This window comes from Ostrea edulis, chromosome 8 (genome assembly GCF_947568905.1).
Source record: "Ostrea edulis chromosome 8, xbOstEdul1.1, whole genome shotgun sequence".
In the NCBI taxonomy this organism is placed as follows: Eukaryota; Metazoa; Mollusca; class Bivalvia; order Ostreida; family Ostreidae; genus Ostrea; species Ostrea edulis.
In genome coordinates this window covers 57130981-57149942 of record NC_079171.1, presented here as the reverse complement: position 1 = coordinate 57149942, position 18962 = coordinate 57130981, and the positions used below count along the sequence as shown (strand labels likewise).

General features: G+C 34.8%; 1 protein-coding gene across 1 annotated transcript in view; it reads right to left on the bottom strand.

Moving 5' to 3' along the window:
• Nucleotides 1–18962, bottom strand: part of LOC125663395 (uncharacterized) — an 85393-nt gene that overhangs the window by 65124 nt on the left and 1307 nt on the right. Inside the window, exons 2-3 of the mRNA XM_056146543.1 lie at nt 16898–17027; nt 6825–7046 (exon numbers count right to left, since the gene is read on the bottom strand). Of these exons, the coding sequence (XP_056002518.1) occupies nt 6825–7046; nt 16898–16955 (280 nt within the window). The 5' untranslated portion in view covers nt 16956–17027. The remainder of the gene's footprint in view (nt 1–6824; nt 7047–16897; nt 17028–18962) is intronic.

Genomic DNA, 18962 nt, shown 5'->3' with positions numbered 1-18962 from the left:
TAATGTACTCGTTAAAACGATATATCAAAATAAATTTATATCTAAAATCAAATCCTTTGATCCGCTCACGTGGATCGCTACCCAAGGATCTAATTTTGATTAGAGTGACACTGATACTAATTAGTTATAATGAGTTAAGCTTTTGTTTACTTTTTAAAAAAGAGGCCTTTCCGGCTTTGGTACGTTTCAATGGTAAATGTAATTTAATAAAATGTTAAATGTTTCATCCTTGGGTATATTCATCTCGTAACATTATACATGTAGTAGTGTGGTTTTTATGGTTGCGTAATATTTTCTGCAAGTCCGTGTATCCAGGTTTTGAAACACTCGAGTTTTGCAAGGAACTGTCTCTTCGAAGCGGAATAGCTTCTCTGCAAACAATACCTGTAACCTGGCCAGCCTGAATGGACATGACCCCCTTATTCTTTTATTATCATTTTAGGAATGTTAAACGTTAAGTCTCATTCAGTCTAGTTAAGTGTCCTTTTATGTATTGGAAAGTGAACATTTCTATAGCAAAAGTGTGTCTTCCTGTTTCATTTTTATATGAAAGGTGAAGATAACGAACACTGCTCAATCTCATGAATCTTGACATTCTAGAAGGAACAAATTGCATAGATCCAAGCAAAAACTTTACTCTTCGAAAATGTTTGACAAATCATTGAATTCACTTGCAGAACACAGAAAGAAATATTTACATTCATTTTGAAATCTAATAAATTTCGGTCTCCGTGTTTCTTTTTGTTTGTAATGTGTCCTGTCGGCTTGTGTGTCCGAGTGTTGAAATACATGGATTTCACTAGGGTATCTATATAAACACTAGCTGACACATGACCGAATAAGGAATGTACACATATTCTCTCTTTATGATGCTAGAATGTTGTTGCATATATATATATATATATATATATATATATATATATATATATATATATATTTCATATAAATATACTCAAGCTTACCACGAAATACATTGTGTAATTCGTGTTGCCGTTTACCCCCCCCCCCCCCCGATGCTACTTTAAACTATTCGTCTTCCTCGCCATCAATTATCTTAATAAATACATTAATGATAAATGATATAATCAAAACAAAGCAACACGAATACTGCGTTATATTTTTCACGTAGGGGTGAGTCTGTGTCTGTTTGTGAATAGTACATGATTATACACAGAGATTCATGTAAATTTATTTGCTACTGTGTGGCTGAGGATTTCATATTGGAAAACATAACTATATCCATAGTACAACATATGATAAAAAGGTGCAATTGTCACCAAGTTATTTACATTAAAATCCCCCCATCTGATATTTGCCTACCTCGTAAATGTGAATTTATTCGATGCCGCGTAGTGGCCGCTGTCTCAGAGAAGACAGAAGTAGCCACTTATGATGGTAACAAATGTAATATTGAAATTCCTCAAGGCATGCTCATCAATCAAAATAAACGCGTTTTTTATCATATTGATTGATCATTGTTCGTTATCTTCACCTTGCAGGTGACTCTGTTCGTATTTCAATTTATAACAGACGTCTTCATATGAGTGAACAATTCTCGAGTGAGACGTTAAGCAAAATACAATCAATCAATCAATTTATAATAGTATTCAAGTAACTTTTTCTACTTAAATAAAAAGAAGGTTTTTGAGTAATACATTCGACATGTTGCAAAGTGTTGTTTTCTTCAAATTAAAATATCAGTTCATGTCTTCAAAGTTCGTCATATATAAATGTTTCTGTACCCCAGCAACTGAACACACAGTCTACTGTGAAAGTGTAGAGCTAGAGCAAAATCTTAGCAAATTGAGAAAATTATTTAACCCCCTTCCCCACAATCACACACTTTGACGCATACACCTTTACCCCGCAATCACACACTTTAACGCATATACCTTTGCCCCATGAACGATTTGCCAGATTTATTTGATAGTTCCAACAGTAGTAAAGAGATAGATCAGGGGATACACAACTGCAACACATCTCCATTGTTTACCGACGGAGAAATCTATAACGCGGTATTTTAGAGGACTCGTTCATGTTTTCTTTTGATTATTTTATTGGATTATCTACAGGGTTATTAAGATTACTGATTGTCAGGAAAATGATCATTTTATTTTATAGTAGCACCATAAAGGGGGGGGGGGGTATTAAAATCCATCATTAATTACATCATGAATTTCGTGATATGCACAAGTTATGTACCTGTACGTCAAACAAATTTTAAAAAATGGGGGACAAGTTTTTCTTAAAAATATATTTATTTGTTTTCTCCAGCAAGGTTAACACAACAACAGTCTTATTTCAAACGAGAGAGGAAATGTGTGTACATCTTCAATTTGGTCATTTGTAGTGTTGATAAAGAGACCCTAGTCAAAACCGTGCTTTTCAAAACTCGGACGGACAGATTACGCAACCTTAGAAATCATAGTACATAAAAATTTACCGAAACAAATGAAGTCAGTCACGGACACGAAATCTAACATTTTATTAGATTTTAAATGAAATAATTGGCAAAATGAAGTATGTAAATCTCCTTTTTTTTATTATCATTATTTTTCGCAAGTGAATTCATTGATTTATCGAAGGCAGAGTTTTTTCTTGGATCTATGTAATTTTTATTTCATTTCTAAAAAGTTTTACTTTGCGATAAATGAAAGAATAAGTAACAATTCTTAGTATGATGGGGGTGGGGGGGGGGGGGTGCACCTTCAATTTAACAAAATTTTAGGTAGAATTTGCAGAGAAACCATGCTGCTTCGAACTGATAATTCCTCGTAAAAACCGTGTATTTCAAAACTCGGATCGGACACACGTGAAGACAGGAAGTATTACGTTACCATAAAACCACACCGCTTACAAAACACAAGCTATTGGCGTTTTAAATTATATGCATAAAATAAAAATTAAATATAACGAGAAGAGTAAATGAATTTTTTTTATTCCAAATACATTTACCATTGTCAGAACATCTTCCAAAGAATAAAACGATTCATGCAACATGAATCTGCTATAAGAAACACGAGAAGATTCAAACGAAAGCTTGGATTTACTTATAATTTCATTAATTCATCAAAATTTATTGAAGACTGGTCGAGTTAAGATCTATGTAATTACTATTTTATTTTAAAAAATACTCAACATTCAATGAAAAGAAAATATGTTTAAGGAAAATACACCAAACATAAATTTTAGCCCCAATAAAATATAGGCCTATAAATTTGCCAATCTGGGTTGTTGATAAACCGTGGAAAGGAAAACGGAACGGAAGACGGAACTAAACGGAAACCATTTTAGGCAATGTTATGAGGTCAGCATTTTGTTAAATCAAAAGGCTCCTATGAACAAGAGAAGCAGAAATTACCGAGAGAACAGGAAGTTAGCCTCAGAATCCACGATTTCATATCTATACCTCATACTAATGCATTATTATGTACATGTATTCTTAAACGGTGGATAATGTGGATGAATGTACCAACAGGCGCTTGCTTAATATTTTGCATGGTAAGTTAGAAAGCGCCTGTTGGTACCATCCTTTTCACCGGTTTTGTCACCCCTCCCCTCCAGATTGTGACAGTATGTTACCCTCCCCCCTACCCTCCAGATTGTGACAGTATGTTGTTTCACAAATGAAGATGAAAAATAAGATAAACATACTGAAAAATATACAAAATGCTAAATAAAAACTGAAAATAGCCAAATTTGTCCAATCTGCATGAACGCTGGCAAAAAAGTGACCAGTCTAGCAAATCTGCTTACTCCCCGTGACAGTATACTACCCGATATTGGTCAATATTATAATGGACCAAAACAACTACATCAAAACACACTACTATATGTATAACGTGAATACATCATTTTCCCGCTTTTCCTGGCGAACCGCGTGTATGATTGCGCAATATTTCCCGTCTACCAGTGGGCCCGAGTCATTATCCCAGATACACTGTAACAAGGCAAATGCATATATGCAAATATTCTACCATTTGATTAAGATGCAAGTATCTGTAATATGTGCATCTTCCATTTGATTTGCAAAATGAAGGGTGTCAAAATAAACACGAGAAGATTCATCGAGATTTTGAATGTTCTTGCTCAATTACGATTATTCATTTATCAAATATCTATAGACTGGTTTTTAGTTCAGATTTATGTTATCATTAATTTTAACCAATTCTAAAGAGTGGGTACACTGGTATGTATGTTAAATGAAGAGAGATAATATACTTGTTTATAATATTCAGTGTTTCACTGGATCAGTTGTTAAGTACATGTAAGTATTTATCAAATAATTATTATATATATCATACATTTTATATTTTCTTTTATCACATTATGACTGCTTGACGTGGGCCGTTTCATCCGATTTTTAGAATATTAGGAAAATAATTGTATTGTATATCTAGGTTTCAGAATTCGGGTTTTAAATTCATATTAATAGAATTACAAATGCTGTGATAAGTTAAGATATGCTCTTATTTCGGTTAAGACCAATCATTTTTTCGAGACGTTTACATGTTTGTCTGTTTATAATCTAAGTATCCGGTTGGTTGACCCAGCAAAAAATGGAAGAAATATGTCATACACTTCCTGATCAACATAGTGACCATCAAAACATTTCTTATCATGAAGGAGAGCGCAGATCTGCATAGGAGGAAGGGGGGGGGGTGTGTGGCAACAGTATATTTCATTATTTTGATGCGCAAAATAAAGGTATATATTTAGTATAATGATAACCCACCCCCACTATTTCTGATAGTAGTATTGAACGAGAAGAACGTAAGCTTGAACTTAAGAATTGAATCCATGTAGTGAACGACGACAACCCCTTTCCATACAAACACACCCTATCTAATTAATCACAATCGGGCGGAAGTTGAGTCAGTTTTAGTTGATGAACCCTCCTCCCCTTCCACGAATTAGGACTTGAAGTTCGGACAGCACCCCCCATTTTTATTTCCTTGTCAATAGTTTTAGACAAGACATCCCCCCTTCCATTTTTGTTAAAAAGACGATGCTACAGGTGTATGTGACTATAAGAGGAAGTATATCTAGGCCTCGCACTGACATAGCTCTTAATCGGAACATGCAGGACACCGCAAAAGACAATTGCAAGGTGGCTACAGGGCTTTTTTGTAATTTCTGTTCTAAGGCACACGCCCCCAAGGTAGGACACGGCATACAGATGCGGACTGTGTAATGGACAGCAGTGCTTTGCTTGTTCACATCTTGTTTTGAACATTGAAGAAAATTTATGCATGCGTCAAAAAAATTTCAACTACATAGGAGAATTCTTATTTACAAAACATGACGTAGTATATTCGTTTATTTTTACCAAGTAAAATTTGAATCAGTCGTCAGTATAAATGAATATGTTAAACCTTGTCCAAAACTAAATTGATTACGTTTTTTCTTTGAAATCAAGATTAAATTTTATGATAAGATTGTTTCAATTTTAGAACAAATAATATATAGAACATATCGAAGGAAAAAACAAAACCGATGGAAATGTAGATATATTGATATGATTTTTAAAAATACTAGCAGATAATGAAGTATTCATTTGTGGTATTTCTTTGTTATACAAACATACATGTAGAATATTAATAAAAAAAGGGGGGAGGCAAATTTTATATTATAAATCTTTTCACAAGAAAATATTTTACCCTATATTTATCGTAATTTTTCACTTGCTTCCACTCCCGATTCGATAGTCTTAAAGTATCATCTTTTATCAGAACTATCCGCGATAAACTAACAGAATATATAACAATGGAAAATGTAATGAAGAAATGTGTTAAAATTCCGAATTTTCACAAATCAACTCCAAAGCGCTGTGGGGAAAAGGGTAACGTCATCATTTAGCGACGAAAACAAATGCTACTGTTACGTCATAGGCGGCGTGATAGGTAAAGATGTGCATGAATACATCTAATGTTGCAAATTTATTTCAAATTCAAAGAACACTTTCTTGTATGCCCTTATCGAATTTAATATCTATGGGAGTTATTCTTTAAAAAAAAAGATTTTTCAAGAGAGTTATTAATTTGTTAATATTAAAATATCTGTCGACCCCCCCCCCCCATCATCTTAATCTAAGTTCGGTGGTCGTTTCTTCATTAGTTTTGAATTAGTCTTAGTCAATGTGTTTATTAAAGTAGTGATGTTTGTTTTGAATTATGAGAACGTTTATATAAATAAAGTAGTTTATGCCCCATTTCGACATTCGTAAATCAAGACAATTGAATCTGTTTTAAATATAATCAAAATGTGTATACACATCATGATTTACTTTACATCTTAATAGGTGACAACCCAGACTTTTTCTGTGCTGAAATGACCTTCAAACAAAGAGACATAGTAATAATCTAGATATCTTTCTTGATAACATGTAAACGGAAGTCTCTCACCTAGGAATGTCTTTGAGTGGTATTTCTTGCTCTCAGTTACCATAATTGTTATATATATATATGTAAAACTTATACGGTACCAATTTTGATGCACCAGATGCGCATTTCGACAAATAATGTCTCTTCAGTGATGCTCAACCGGAATCTTTGAAATCCGAAATAACTATGAAGTTTTAGATCTAAATATAGCCAAAAACAGCGTGCCAAACAAGTGGAGCCAAATTCTTCCAAGGATAAGAGCTATGTATGAGGGAGATAATCCTTGATATATATATATATATATATATATATATATATATATATATATATATATATATATTGACAATCAGATAGATGCACATGGATAAAAACAATGCAACATCAGATATTATTTGATCTTGGGACATGATTATCATGAAAATGTTAATACAAGTATCTAACCTTGGTATGTCTTTGAGGGATATGGCTGAATCTCATCCACCGTAATTGTTACGTTGGGATACTTCAGTATATCCTTCACCGTATACTGGTTATTTTTAACTTGTATCCACTCACTCTCTCGGCGTGTCCCCAATTTGATTTTGATATAATCAGGACCAATGTCGCCGTTCCATTTGAATGTCAAGTCACCATTCATGAATTCAGTGCTGATTTGAATTTCACCTGGAAAGAAGACAATTATTGTTGAAAGTAATCATAATTTCACATCTAACTCTAGATACTACTTAATCCTAAATTGTATGTGTTAAAGGTAATTAACTCTCACTGACATATAAATTCCATTCTCAAGTTTGATGTAAATTTCGAAAGTTCCACCCTATATACTTTTAGCGGGGACAATTCAGTCAATGATGTCTCTTATCCAATAGCGATGGAATAGTCTAGAAGGAGATAAGATAAAGATAAAACGAATGACAATGCTAACTACTATTCATAATTGTTTATTAACAACTGCATAATCACCGCAAACTCAGTTTTCTAAAATGTTGAATATGTATTTTAAACTTGCGAGAATTATAACTACATATATGTGGTATGACCTTTGACCTTGACGTCATATTCAAAGTGAAAAGCGTGAAAACCAGAAAAAGAAAATTTCAACTTTATTTCGGGGCACCGCAATGGAAACCAAAAATGATCAAAAGGAAAATAACTTTAACAGAAAACGAGCCACAGAGAATCAAATAAGATGCATCATGTGAAAAATATACAACACTGTATTGAAAGGTGAAGATAACGAAAGGTGATCAATCAAACACGGACTCCTGGACACACAAAAGGTGGGATCAGGTGCTAAGGAAGAGTAAGCATCCCATGTGGACCAGTCACACCTACCGTGAGCCCTATATCCTGATCAGGTAAACGGAGTTATCCGTAGGCAAAATCAGTTTGCCAAGAACGGTCTAACAATCGGCATGAAACAAGTCATACAGTATTTGACCAAATGATGTGTTGTACTGGCAAAGTAGATAATTCATAACGAAGTACGACCATCGTATATTCCGAAAGTGCTAAATATTGTCATAAAGGAGACCGGCAAAAACTTGTTAAAAAATAAAGATCTACTATATATCAGTTATTTCTCTTTGCAATTAGTTTTTAATATTGTTTTGTTAATAATGTTTCGTAGGTACGATTTTCTGCTTGCAATAGATCTTTTTTTTTTCTAAAAAATGTGGTTCAGAATTTCTCGTTCCAACTTCAAAGCACAAAATTATACGCAATGTGTTCCGAGTGTTTTCGGGTGTCCTCCATATCCTTGAAATCAATCATTTGGAAGTCAAGCAAAACAGTGGAAGGTAAGTACAAATTATATAAATTGTTCATATCATTAATTCATAAAGAGACCACAATATTAACCTTTTATACACAGATGTATGCTACTAAAACTCACTTCAATAGCACTATGTTGGTGCGTTTGGGAGGTGTTGGAGGGTGAGGCTGGATCTCAATGGGATGGATAGTATTATGGTTGATAATAAAGTCACTAATCGGTTAACGATATATAGTTAACCAATCCTACGAATGTCAAACAAAGACGCATCAATAAAAAGGGTACACTATACTCGACTTATGTTGAAGTCACTTGTATTGGGCTATCTGTTATATCGAAAGAAAAAATATATACTCAGTACAGTTCAACATCGAGTACATTGAACCTTGGATATAATGAACAATTCAGGTCAGTCCGCCAAATTTCGATATATCCAGATTTTACACCATTAATTGTAACTCTACTTAGGCCAAGAAAAGTAGTAAACCTAATTGTTTGCCAAGAAATAGAGGTTTTTCCACCTTTTCTCGGTAGTTAGTGACCGTTCGTCTTCATCAGTTTTCAAGTTAAATGAGTGAAAAAATCGCTTAAGTTTAGTATTTTCAGTACTTGAAGTCCATGTAGGACTGGGGAGGAAAATTAATGTCTAGTTTAGAGCTATAGCACCAGTCACTTTCCCCTCCCCACAAAAATGTCGGAAAGTCTGAAATAAGCAGGGAATATATGGACAGAATTTGTGAAGATGTTTTGGTTTGATACCGAAATTATTTCGACTCAAATTACGAGTATAGTAAATCGAAAGTCATTATTCTTGGATTCCAGACTGTTAAGGACACTATAGATTGATGCAGAAGGAATTGACATACATCAAAGAGTATATTAACGATAGTTGTTGTGATTGTTTACTTTCACAGAAAATGATCAACGGTTTCATATCCGTTTTGCATAGAAAGGTTACCGTAATTATTTGAGATCACACGTAATTCGCGGAGGATGTCATTTCTGTCAGGCTTATGATGCAGTGTGCAGTATAGGGCTGTAAAAAGCTGCCTCGGTACAGTCTGAACAGAAGATGGTGTAATTCTTGACCAGATAAGTCATTTAGAATTATCTCTGTCATTTGTGACATCAGCTTAGTCATAAATGTATATGCAATTTATGTTGATGTAGACTGAAAATGGAATATCGTATGCCATTTCATGAATGCATATAAAATATTTTACGCAACTGTTCAGAAATTTGTCGTTAAATACTTAAAATTGTGTATTCACGATGTCAGCTGTTTTTTTCTTAAAATCATTACTGGGAGACAGATGGAGTGGTATATGTTTTGTGACGCAGAACATACAATGGAGATACATTATTTGTCGAAATGCGCATCTGGTGCATCAAAATTGGTACCGTGCAAGGTGAAGATAACGAACAGTGATCAATCTAACTCCTATAAGCAATACAAAATAGATAGTTGTGCAAACACGGACCCCTGGACACACCAGAGGTGGGATCAGGTGCCTAGGAGGAGTAAGAATCCCCTGTTGACCGGTCACACCCACCGTGAGCCCCATATCCTGATCAGGTAAACGGATTATCCGCAGTCAAAATCAGTGTGCCAAGAACGGCTTAACAATCGGTATGAAACACGTCAGAAAGCATTTGACCCAACGCGAGGTTGTATTGACGAACTAGATCGTTATAACGACGATAGAATTTGCGAAATCCTGACTTCAATCGAGACTGTTGAAATCCCTTTACCATCAACTTGTTTGTCAGTAGCTTATAAGTTTTACATCTTGTAACTAGTATCTAAGATCAGAATAAATGTCATTAAGTAATAATTATTATAAATTATTATAAATGCAATAACATTGAAACATCAATGATTTCATCGTCATCATATCAACAGATAGAACGATTATGAACTAATCCACGTGCTACTTAACATGCTTAATTACAATATGCCAAGGAATATACGACTAACATTACATAAAGCGAAAACAAAATACTGACACTCAATTATCTTCATGACTGAATATTTTTTTTCAGTTTCTAATTAGAAGACAGTTAACAATGAGATGCAGTTTTAAACTCCTGATTATACAGTGGAAGCTAAATCTACATCCGCTGGGAGTCCTGTGAACGTGAATGTAACGAGTATCTAAGATGAGCAGAGACACTTTGTTGTTTTCTCCCCCCTCTGGTTGTTCAGGGTCCATGTTAACTCTTCTCTAAATGTTGTATTCTGTATAGGAGTTATCAGATTAATTGCTCTTCCTTCCCCCTTCTCTGTTTTAATGCAATGTGTACCAGAACCTGTTGACTATATTTTTTCTGTTTTAATCTAATGTATACCAGAACCTGTTCACTACATTTTTCCAAAAGGCTACTCTACTCTTTTTTGTCAACCGATAAATGGAATGGATGCAATATAAGACTAAAATAACATTCATTGCAGCTACCACTATTGTAAAAATGTCACTAGCTAGTCTTAATCACATAAGTAAAAGATCATATTAAACAGATTGTAATTATCTCATGGAAACAAAAGAAAAGCATAAGTTGCAAGTAACATTTTCCTACATGGCAAAAAGTGATAAATGTATGTTACACAAACTTTACGCTGTAAAAGAGATGGGACAATAACTTAATACAAATACATTGTCAACAAACTTGTTCAGAACTTGTTCAGCCAAGATAAGAACGACTAACTCCGTTCATAGGAACCTGCAAAAACATATCTGATTACGGAAAAGTGTGACATGAATCTTGGGAGAATATGATGATTATGGGATATTTGATAAACATATCATATTCTCAAGTTAATTGTACATATGTACATAACTGGAAGTAAACAATCTTTTGCATAAAAAGCAAAAAAAAAAAAAAATGTGAAAGTGATCGAAATCTAAACAACTTACCTTTAAATATATAAATAAAAGAGGACCATGATATTTGCTTTTCATGCTAAGATATTTGGCGCATGGGTGTGGACCATCGTACTTTGGTGTGTCACACCATCGGGGTTTGGCGCAAAGTATCGCACTTTGGCGTGGCCACCGCACTTTGGAGTCTCATCACACTTTGGAGTCCCATAAATTTAAAAAGAAGATCATATTTATTGCTTTTCATATTTAAATATTTTGCTCCAACTGGTAATATGAGCTGGTTCTTTGTGTATATATCCGGAAACAAAAATACCTAGAGAAATCGTGGTGTTTGAAATGTTAATATGCCAACATGAGAAATGTTTAACATCATCGGATTAGTCTTAATTCCAATTATGCATTGGAATAATGGTTTATGTGATTCTGAGGATTTCCTAGTAATTTCACCAACCCCAAAAGGCAACGCATTCGACTATACCTGCTAACTGAGGTCTTAAAATAGAAATTGTTCTGATATTGTGATTATAGGAGTTATGGGTCGGTTATCTTCACCGTTACTAACTGCCCTAATTTATGAGTTGTTATAGGCATTTCAATAATAGAATGTTTGACAACTCCGACCACTGTGATAACACGCAGGAGAAGTCTGCAGTTGAATTTAGAAATAAAATATACAGGGGTGTCTCATTTGGTGATCATGTCTTCCAACAGTCTCATGAGCACGAATTGTACTCCATTATTAGCTATCAAGCAAAGTTCATTCAACAGCTTTTCCATGATAAGGAACATGTTTTGTTACGGCCTTCAGTTTCAAATTATGATGTCTCGATATGATTGTAAATTTCTTGAACAGTATTAAATAAATTAAACAATCTTACATCAAATATAAAAATAGGGGGATAAAAAAAAAACCAACGCCATCGTATCCGACCTTTAAGTTTCTTTGTTATTGTATCCCCCTATTTGTATAAGGTCATCATTATGGGGCTTTTATCTTTTTTCCTGTTTTCGTTTGTAGGATTCAAAAAGCGCAATTCAAAGCACGGTTCAATAATTAATTTTAGAAAGTTCCTACTTTCAATTAAGAAATAAAGTTCCTTCTTAACTTACACATGAGGACATGGAATACGACGCCTCACGCCTGTACACTTCATCAAGTTCGTTAATTGTGTGCAAAGATAGTAGTAATCTAGGTGTGTTCATTACAATATCAAAGTTATATATTCTTAGTATACATAACATCATCACGATACCGATACTTTAAAACACACACTACAAGTACTAGTACATTAGACGACGCTTAGGGTGGGTAAAAATGCATAATAACACGACCCAACGAATGCGCTAGAAATAGCAGAAAGACTAGGTCGATCTTTTTTCCTAAAATTAAAAGAAATTAAAAAAAATCTCGCGTATCTAAAAAAAAAAGGAAAAAGAAAAAACAGTCATGCCTTATGAAATGTGAAGATAACGAACAATGGTCAATCTCACAACTCCTTTAAGGAATAAAAATTGAGAGTTCGACAAACACGGATCCTGGATGTACCAGAGGCGGGATGAGGTGTATACGATGACTAAGCATCCCCTGTCAGCTTACGTTTACTATATCTATATTTGTCATTATATTGAAAAACAATAAGCAACAATTTTTTATATCTTCCAGCATGTAGTTACAATTATCAACGTTGAAATTATTGCGTTTTTTATATGACATTCTGGCTGCTAGGATTCTGAATCCTTGCGCATTGGGAAAATAGCTTTAGGTTTCAAATGTAAGCAATATTAGTGGGAAAAGTCAAAACCATTGGAATAATGTAAGTATTTACAAGTATCAGGACAGTGACAACATTTTAAATATCAGTACTGTGTAGTAAGATAGTGTTGTCCATACAAAACTTCTAGGGTTATCTAGTTTTGGTTAAACCGCTCTTTGCACACTGATGTTGACTACGGATTACCTTGTTTACTTGGTGGGGATATTACTGATCAGTGTCTATCCCGATCGGAGTAATCTGTTTACCCGGTCGGAATATATTGTTCGCGGTACTTGTGACTGGTCAACAGGAAATGCTTACTCTTTTGGTCACCTGGTCCCACCTCTGGTGTATCTAGGGGTCCGTGTATGCCCTACTTTAACTGTGTATTTTGTATAGGAATTATGTGATCGATCACCGTTCGGTAAATTCAGCTTTTGATCACTTAAGTAACTGACTAGTACCAGTACTTATATCATGTAGAACGATACAATCTTACAATCAGGAAATGGATCATTGTCTGTTTTGTAGGTGTTTTAATGGTTAGTGTATTGATATATAATGCAGCTAAATTCAAAATTTGACGTCAAATGTAAGTAGTTTTTGAAGTCAAATATATGCAAGGTAAAGATAACGAACAATGATCAATCTCATAACTTGCCTATAAACAATACAGAATAGATAGTTGAGCAAACACGGACCCATGGACACACCAGAGGTGGGAACGGGTGCCGAGAAGGTGGAAGCATCCCCTGTTTACCGGTCGAACCCGCCGTGAGCCCCATATCCTGGTCAGGTAAACGGATATATAGCGTACATTTAACATTCACACAAAATGCATAGATTACGCTCGGGCTTGTCCATGTTGGGTCAACAGTCTCAATTATCTACTTACATGTCAACCTTAACAAATCAATGTGTCACCTTTACATCAACGCTAACGGCATCACCTTTGTCAATCAATGCCTTATAAGTCGGCAGCGTATGACAGGAATACATTCTCTTACCGGAAGTACTAAAACTGCATACAATAAGTGTGCAGTGAAATCGAGGGATGCTTTTAACTTGGGGGAGATTTGCCTAGGTATCCTGTTTATCGGAAGTGGGAGCCTCTATTAGACCTCCTATGTTCAGAAAATTCGAATAAAAGGCCTGGTGATTTTGACTCCCAACATTTCGAGGCTGTTTGTTTAGTTTCATTGTATAATTAGATATATATTTGACTAAGTGATCTAGCTTTAGTATTGTTATTTTGGCCAGAGAACAACTTTAAGGATATTGGTCAAGTCTGATCAAGCTTACTTATCAAACCAGAAATTTGGTAGCTATCATTGCAGTTCAGTTGTTTTGCTATGAAATTGTACTACAATGAAATATATCATGCTTAACTTCATCATTACAACGCCTGCAAAACTATTACTGAACACAATATCGTTCCATTCAACAACTCTGATAATGAGATTGACCACTGTTTTTAAACTTCCCGTTTTCATCTATAGGAGACATAAGACCCGTGTATCACAAGTTCATTATTTCTTTATGTTATAGAGATCCTAATTGAAAACGCAAGAGCGTAAGTTTGCGTTGCCTGATCACAATTTTGTTTTTCTGCAAAAGGATAAATCTGCTCTTGTACCTCTATCCTTCCGTGGTTATCTGCTTAAAGTTTAAAGCAAATATGTCCATGACAAATACTTCAAGGGGTGTTCTCGTTTCATCGTTGGCAATGTATGATATTTTCGTTCCTGCTAGCTTCTGAAAATCTGGTTTGCGAGCAAGATTTCACACATGCTCCTTTATTGTGATGAAATAAATATGTGCCACAGTGCTATTAAATCGTATCACGCTGAAATCTCGAATACGCAAGTTCATCATTAGAAGGCCTGCGGAAATTGTATCGGGACACAGTGTTGTTCCACTTAACGCTCTAATGTTAGATAATGAAACTTTTGATCACCCTAGCTTTTTTGGTGGATGGGGTGTTGAACATAAAAGTTTTAAGATAAATGATGGGATATAAGTTAGAGGTTTTCGCAACCGCGATTGTGACATATGTATCCATGGACACACTCAGACAGGACATAATCACCGGCAATCATTTATTTTCCTTTTTACTCACATTTTTCTAAGTCTTTTGATACCAGTTACATAGGAAATATATACCTGCTGTTACATCATGCTGCTTAGGTAGTACGCCACAGTTCAATTCATGCGCCAACGTACTGAATGAAAGACGAAGATAACGAACAGTGATCAATCTCATAACTCCCACAAGCAATACAAAATAGATAGTTGGGCAAACATGGACCCCTGGACACACCAGGGATGGGATCAGGTGACTAGGAGGAGTAAGCATCCCCTGTAGACCGGTCACTCCCGCCATGAGCCCGACATCCGGATGAGGTAAACGGAGTTATTCGTAGTCAAAACCAGTGTGCCAAGAACGGTATAACAATCGGTATGAAACACGTCAGACAGCATTCGACACAATGATAGGTTGTATTGCCGAACTAAATCGTTATAACGACCATAGAATTTATTCTACATGTATTTAGTACGCAAATTCGGGTATTTTTATCATAATCTACAACACAAATATGACAATATGGTTATTTATTATGTCTGTCAGCCTTAGTTTTGTATACTTATTAACAAGAAATATAGTAAATGTATCGTTCCTATAGAATTCTCTCTGCAGATTATCTTCATACATTAGTATCATATTTCGTATATAAAATCCTTTATAATGATATTAGTCTGTGTATTTCAACAAAAAAACATCATCTCCATCATGCAAGGTTTACTTTCCCTGCTAAGAACACCGGATAGGAAAACATTGACGAAAAACAGGAAGTAAAGTTGCATTTTCTAAGGGTTTGTCTTTCATTCAACTTCGATTAGCGTGGACAAGACGCCATCTGAGGTATACACGGGCGGACTGGGGACAAGTTCTTTTCACAGATGAGTCAAGATTCAATTTTAGACGATCAGAATTGGCGAACGATATATTGACGCATGTGTAAGAGAGCGAGGGTAGTTTGGAGGTGGTTCTGTCGTGGTGTGGGCTGGAATATCGTTTCACACAAAAACACTTATGATCCCGATCCACCAGAACCTGAATACAGCAAGGTACCAAAACCTTTTCCTTCAGCCAGTGGTAATTCCGCACATCCAAGCAAATCGCGGAATGGTCCTTATGCAGGATAATGCGACCCCACACACGACAAGAACCACCCAAAAGATGTTGCAGGGTCACAATATCCGCGTGATTGAATGTCCCCTTGCAGTCCAGACCTCAGTCCTATTGAACCTGTATGGGACGAGGTAGACAGGCGAGTAAGACAGCTTCCCCAGTCGCGGAATCTGGCAGAGCTTGAGAAAAACCTCATTAACACTTGGAATAACATTCCACAAAGGATTTTACACAATTACCTGACCTCAATGCGAAGCAGGTGTCAGACAGTTGTTTTAGCGAATGGGGGACACACACGACACTGATTGTTAACAAATTCAAAAGTTAGGGTACTGTTAAGTTTTCATGATTTTAATTGAATATTTCAATAAATGACGATTGAAGAAAACTTGACTTCTTTTGAAGATGTTATCCTTTATACCAATCAAAACCTATGTCAAAATAATAGAAAATAAAACCAGTGGATGACAAAATTTAGGTGGGGAGTTAGTAATTTTGTCTAGTATATATAATGGCGTTGAACTTGTTCCTTGTAATAGAACATTTTTTTCAATTATACTTGGAAAAAATTGAGACATGTATATGTCATTGAATAGATATATCCATTTATTTACAAATACAACCTGTCATTAGGGTCAAAGGTGTGTGATGTGTTTCATACCATGAAGGTTGTGTTTTTGCATACTATTTTGGATCAGGGATTACTCCATTTACCCGATCACTATTAACAGAAAAATATTTGAAATAATTGAAAATCAGAATGCAATGTTTATATTATCACATGCTGTTTTTTTCTAAAGATATGTAAATTTCCATTCACAAAACGGGGATATAAGAATATAAACTAGGTGTAAATCAGATATGAAAATTATTTAGAACACACACCGTACATTTTACATGACAACCCTTACCTTGTACAAAACATAAAATTTCAGCTAAAACAATACAAAGACATATGGCACTTTCCATCCCTCACTTTTTAACCTGTGGCCGTTATTGTCGAGGAATTCGTAAAATTGAACGCCATCAATGAATCCAGTCCTGTGGAGAGCAAATACAGATTGACTTCGTTCGTAAGTTACACAATGAAGTGTTCAGTGTCTGGGATGAACAGATACGCTTTGAAATCAAATGTTTAGTTCCTTCCCCTTTCTTATATAAATACGAGCATAATGAACTATACCGGGAAGAGAATTAAGGAACTTAAAACAAAGTAGTCTCTTCATATGTATAATTGGGCCGTGTAATGACTCATATTTATCACTTCTAGGGTGCTAGGACTGCAAGTAATCATTGTCCAATTCTCTTTTACTTCCTTATCTCACGATGTAGTATTCATCAACTAAATTACTTAATGTATATCCTGAGAAAACTTAAAACAATTGAGGCTACGTCTCACAAATATATAGATATTCAAATCAGAAAATAAAAGAAATGAATGGAATAATTCATGGTCTGTGGAAAACATTTTGCATCACCAGTATAAAAGGCAGTGACCTCACAAAAATTAAAAGTAGGGTTCATAATTTGCATCTTCAATATTGAAGGCATTAAAAGTTAAACATTGAAATATCATTTAGAGTTACAATTTAAATACTTTTATTAATGTTTAGGATGAGACCATTATAATAAACACAGTTATAGAAAAAGAATGGGTCACGGTTTGAATTGGAAAAATCATAGCACAAGGAATGTTTGCCACCTACCGCGATGTACACTCTTTTTTCAGTATGTTGAATGTTTGTGTTTATGTATTATATATTATAAACACGATAGCTGCCACACACGTAGAATGCATCTATTATATGTAAATGTATAAACATGTGAAGATAACGGACAACAATCAATCTCAATTTCCTTTTTAAATGCACACATTTTCATGATTTATGAAAACGTCAAGAATTCTAAACATTATAAAATTAAGAAATTGTCTTTTGTTGATGCATGCTTGCTGCGTCCATTAATGTGACATTTACGATCATTTCATGAGAAATATACATCCAGTACTTGCACAAAAATGTACTATGCTTTGTTTAGACTGAACATACAGATACTGAATTACAACTTAAGTACAATTAAGGAGGAACTCCGAAATATTCCGAATAAATAGACCATTTTTCGTTCACTGTGCGTTCACCGTTCCCCAAATTGTGTTCACCGTTCAAGTGGGAAAGTAGAACGTTTCAGGAACTGTAACTCCAAAATCAAGAGTTTGACAAACAAAGACCCGAAATATACCAGAGGTTAGATTAGGTTAATTCAAATAATTTCTGTGTAAACTGTTTGTGTGAAATGTCGAACAAAACGCATAGATTGCGCCCAGGCTTGTTCATGTTGTGTCAACAGTCTCAATAATCCGTTTTACTGGCTCTACATAGATGTACCTGTCAACTTTAACAAATCAATTTGTCATCGTTACATCAACGTTAATGGCGGCAAATTTGTAAATTACTCTCTTATAATTCGTGAGTGTATGAAAGGAAAATACTATCTTCTTTGAAGTACTAAAACTGCATACAATAAGCGTGCAGTGAAATCGAGGGATGATTATAACTTAGGGGAGCATTGTCGGACTACCCAGTTTCCTGGAATTGGGGAACCCCTATTAGGCTTTTTTGTATTAATAGGTTTCGATTGGAAGGTCTGTTGTTTTTTACTCTTAACATTTTGAAGCTGATTGTATAATATCATTGTATAATTAGATATGTATTTGATTAAGTGATCTAGTTTTAGTATTATCATTTGGCCAGATTACAACTTTAAGGATATTGATCAAGTCTGATCAAGCTTACTCTCAAACCAGAGATTTGAAGGATATCATTGGAGTTCAGTTGCAATACTATTAAATTGTATTGCAACGAAATCCATCGTGCTTAACTTCATCATTACAAAGCCTGCAAAACTATTACTGAACACAATATCGTTCCAATCAACAACTCTGATAATGAGATTGACCACTATTTTTAAACTTCCTGT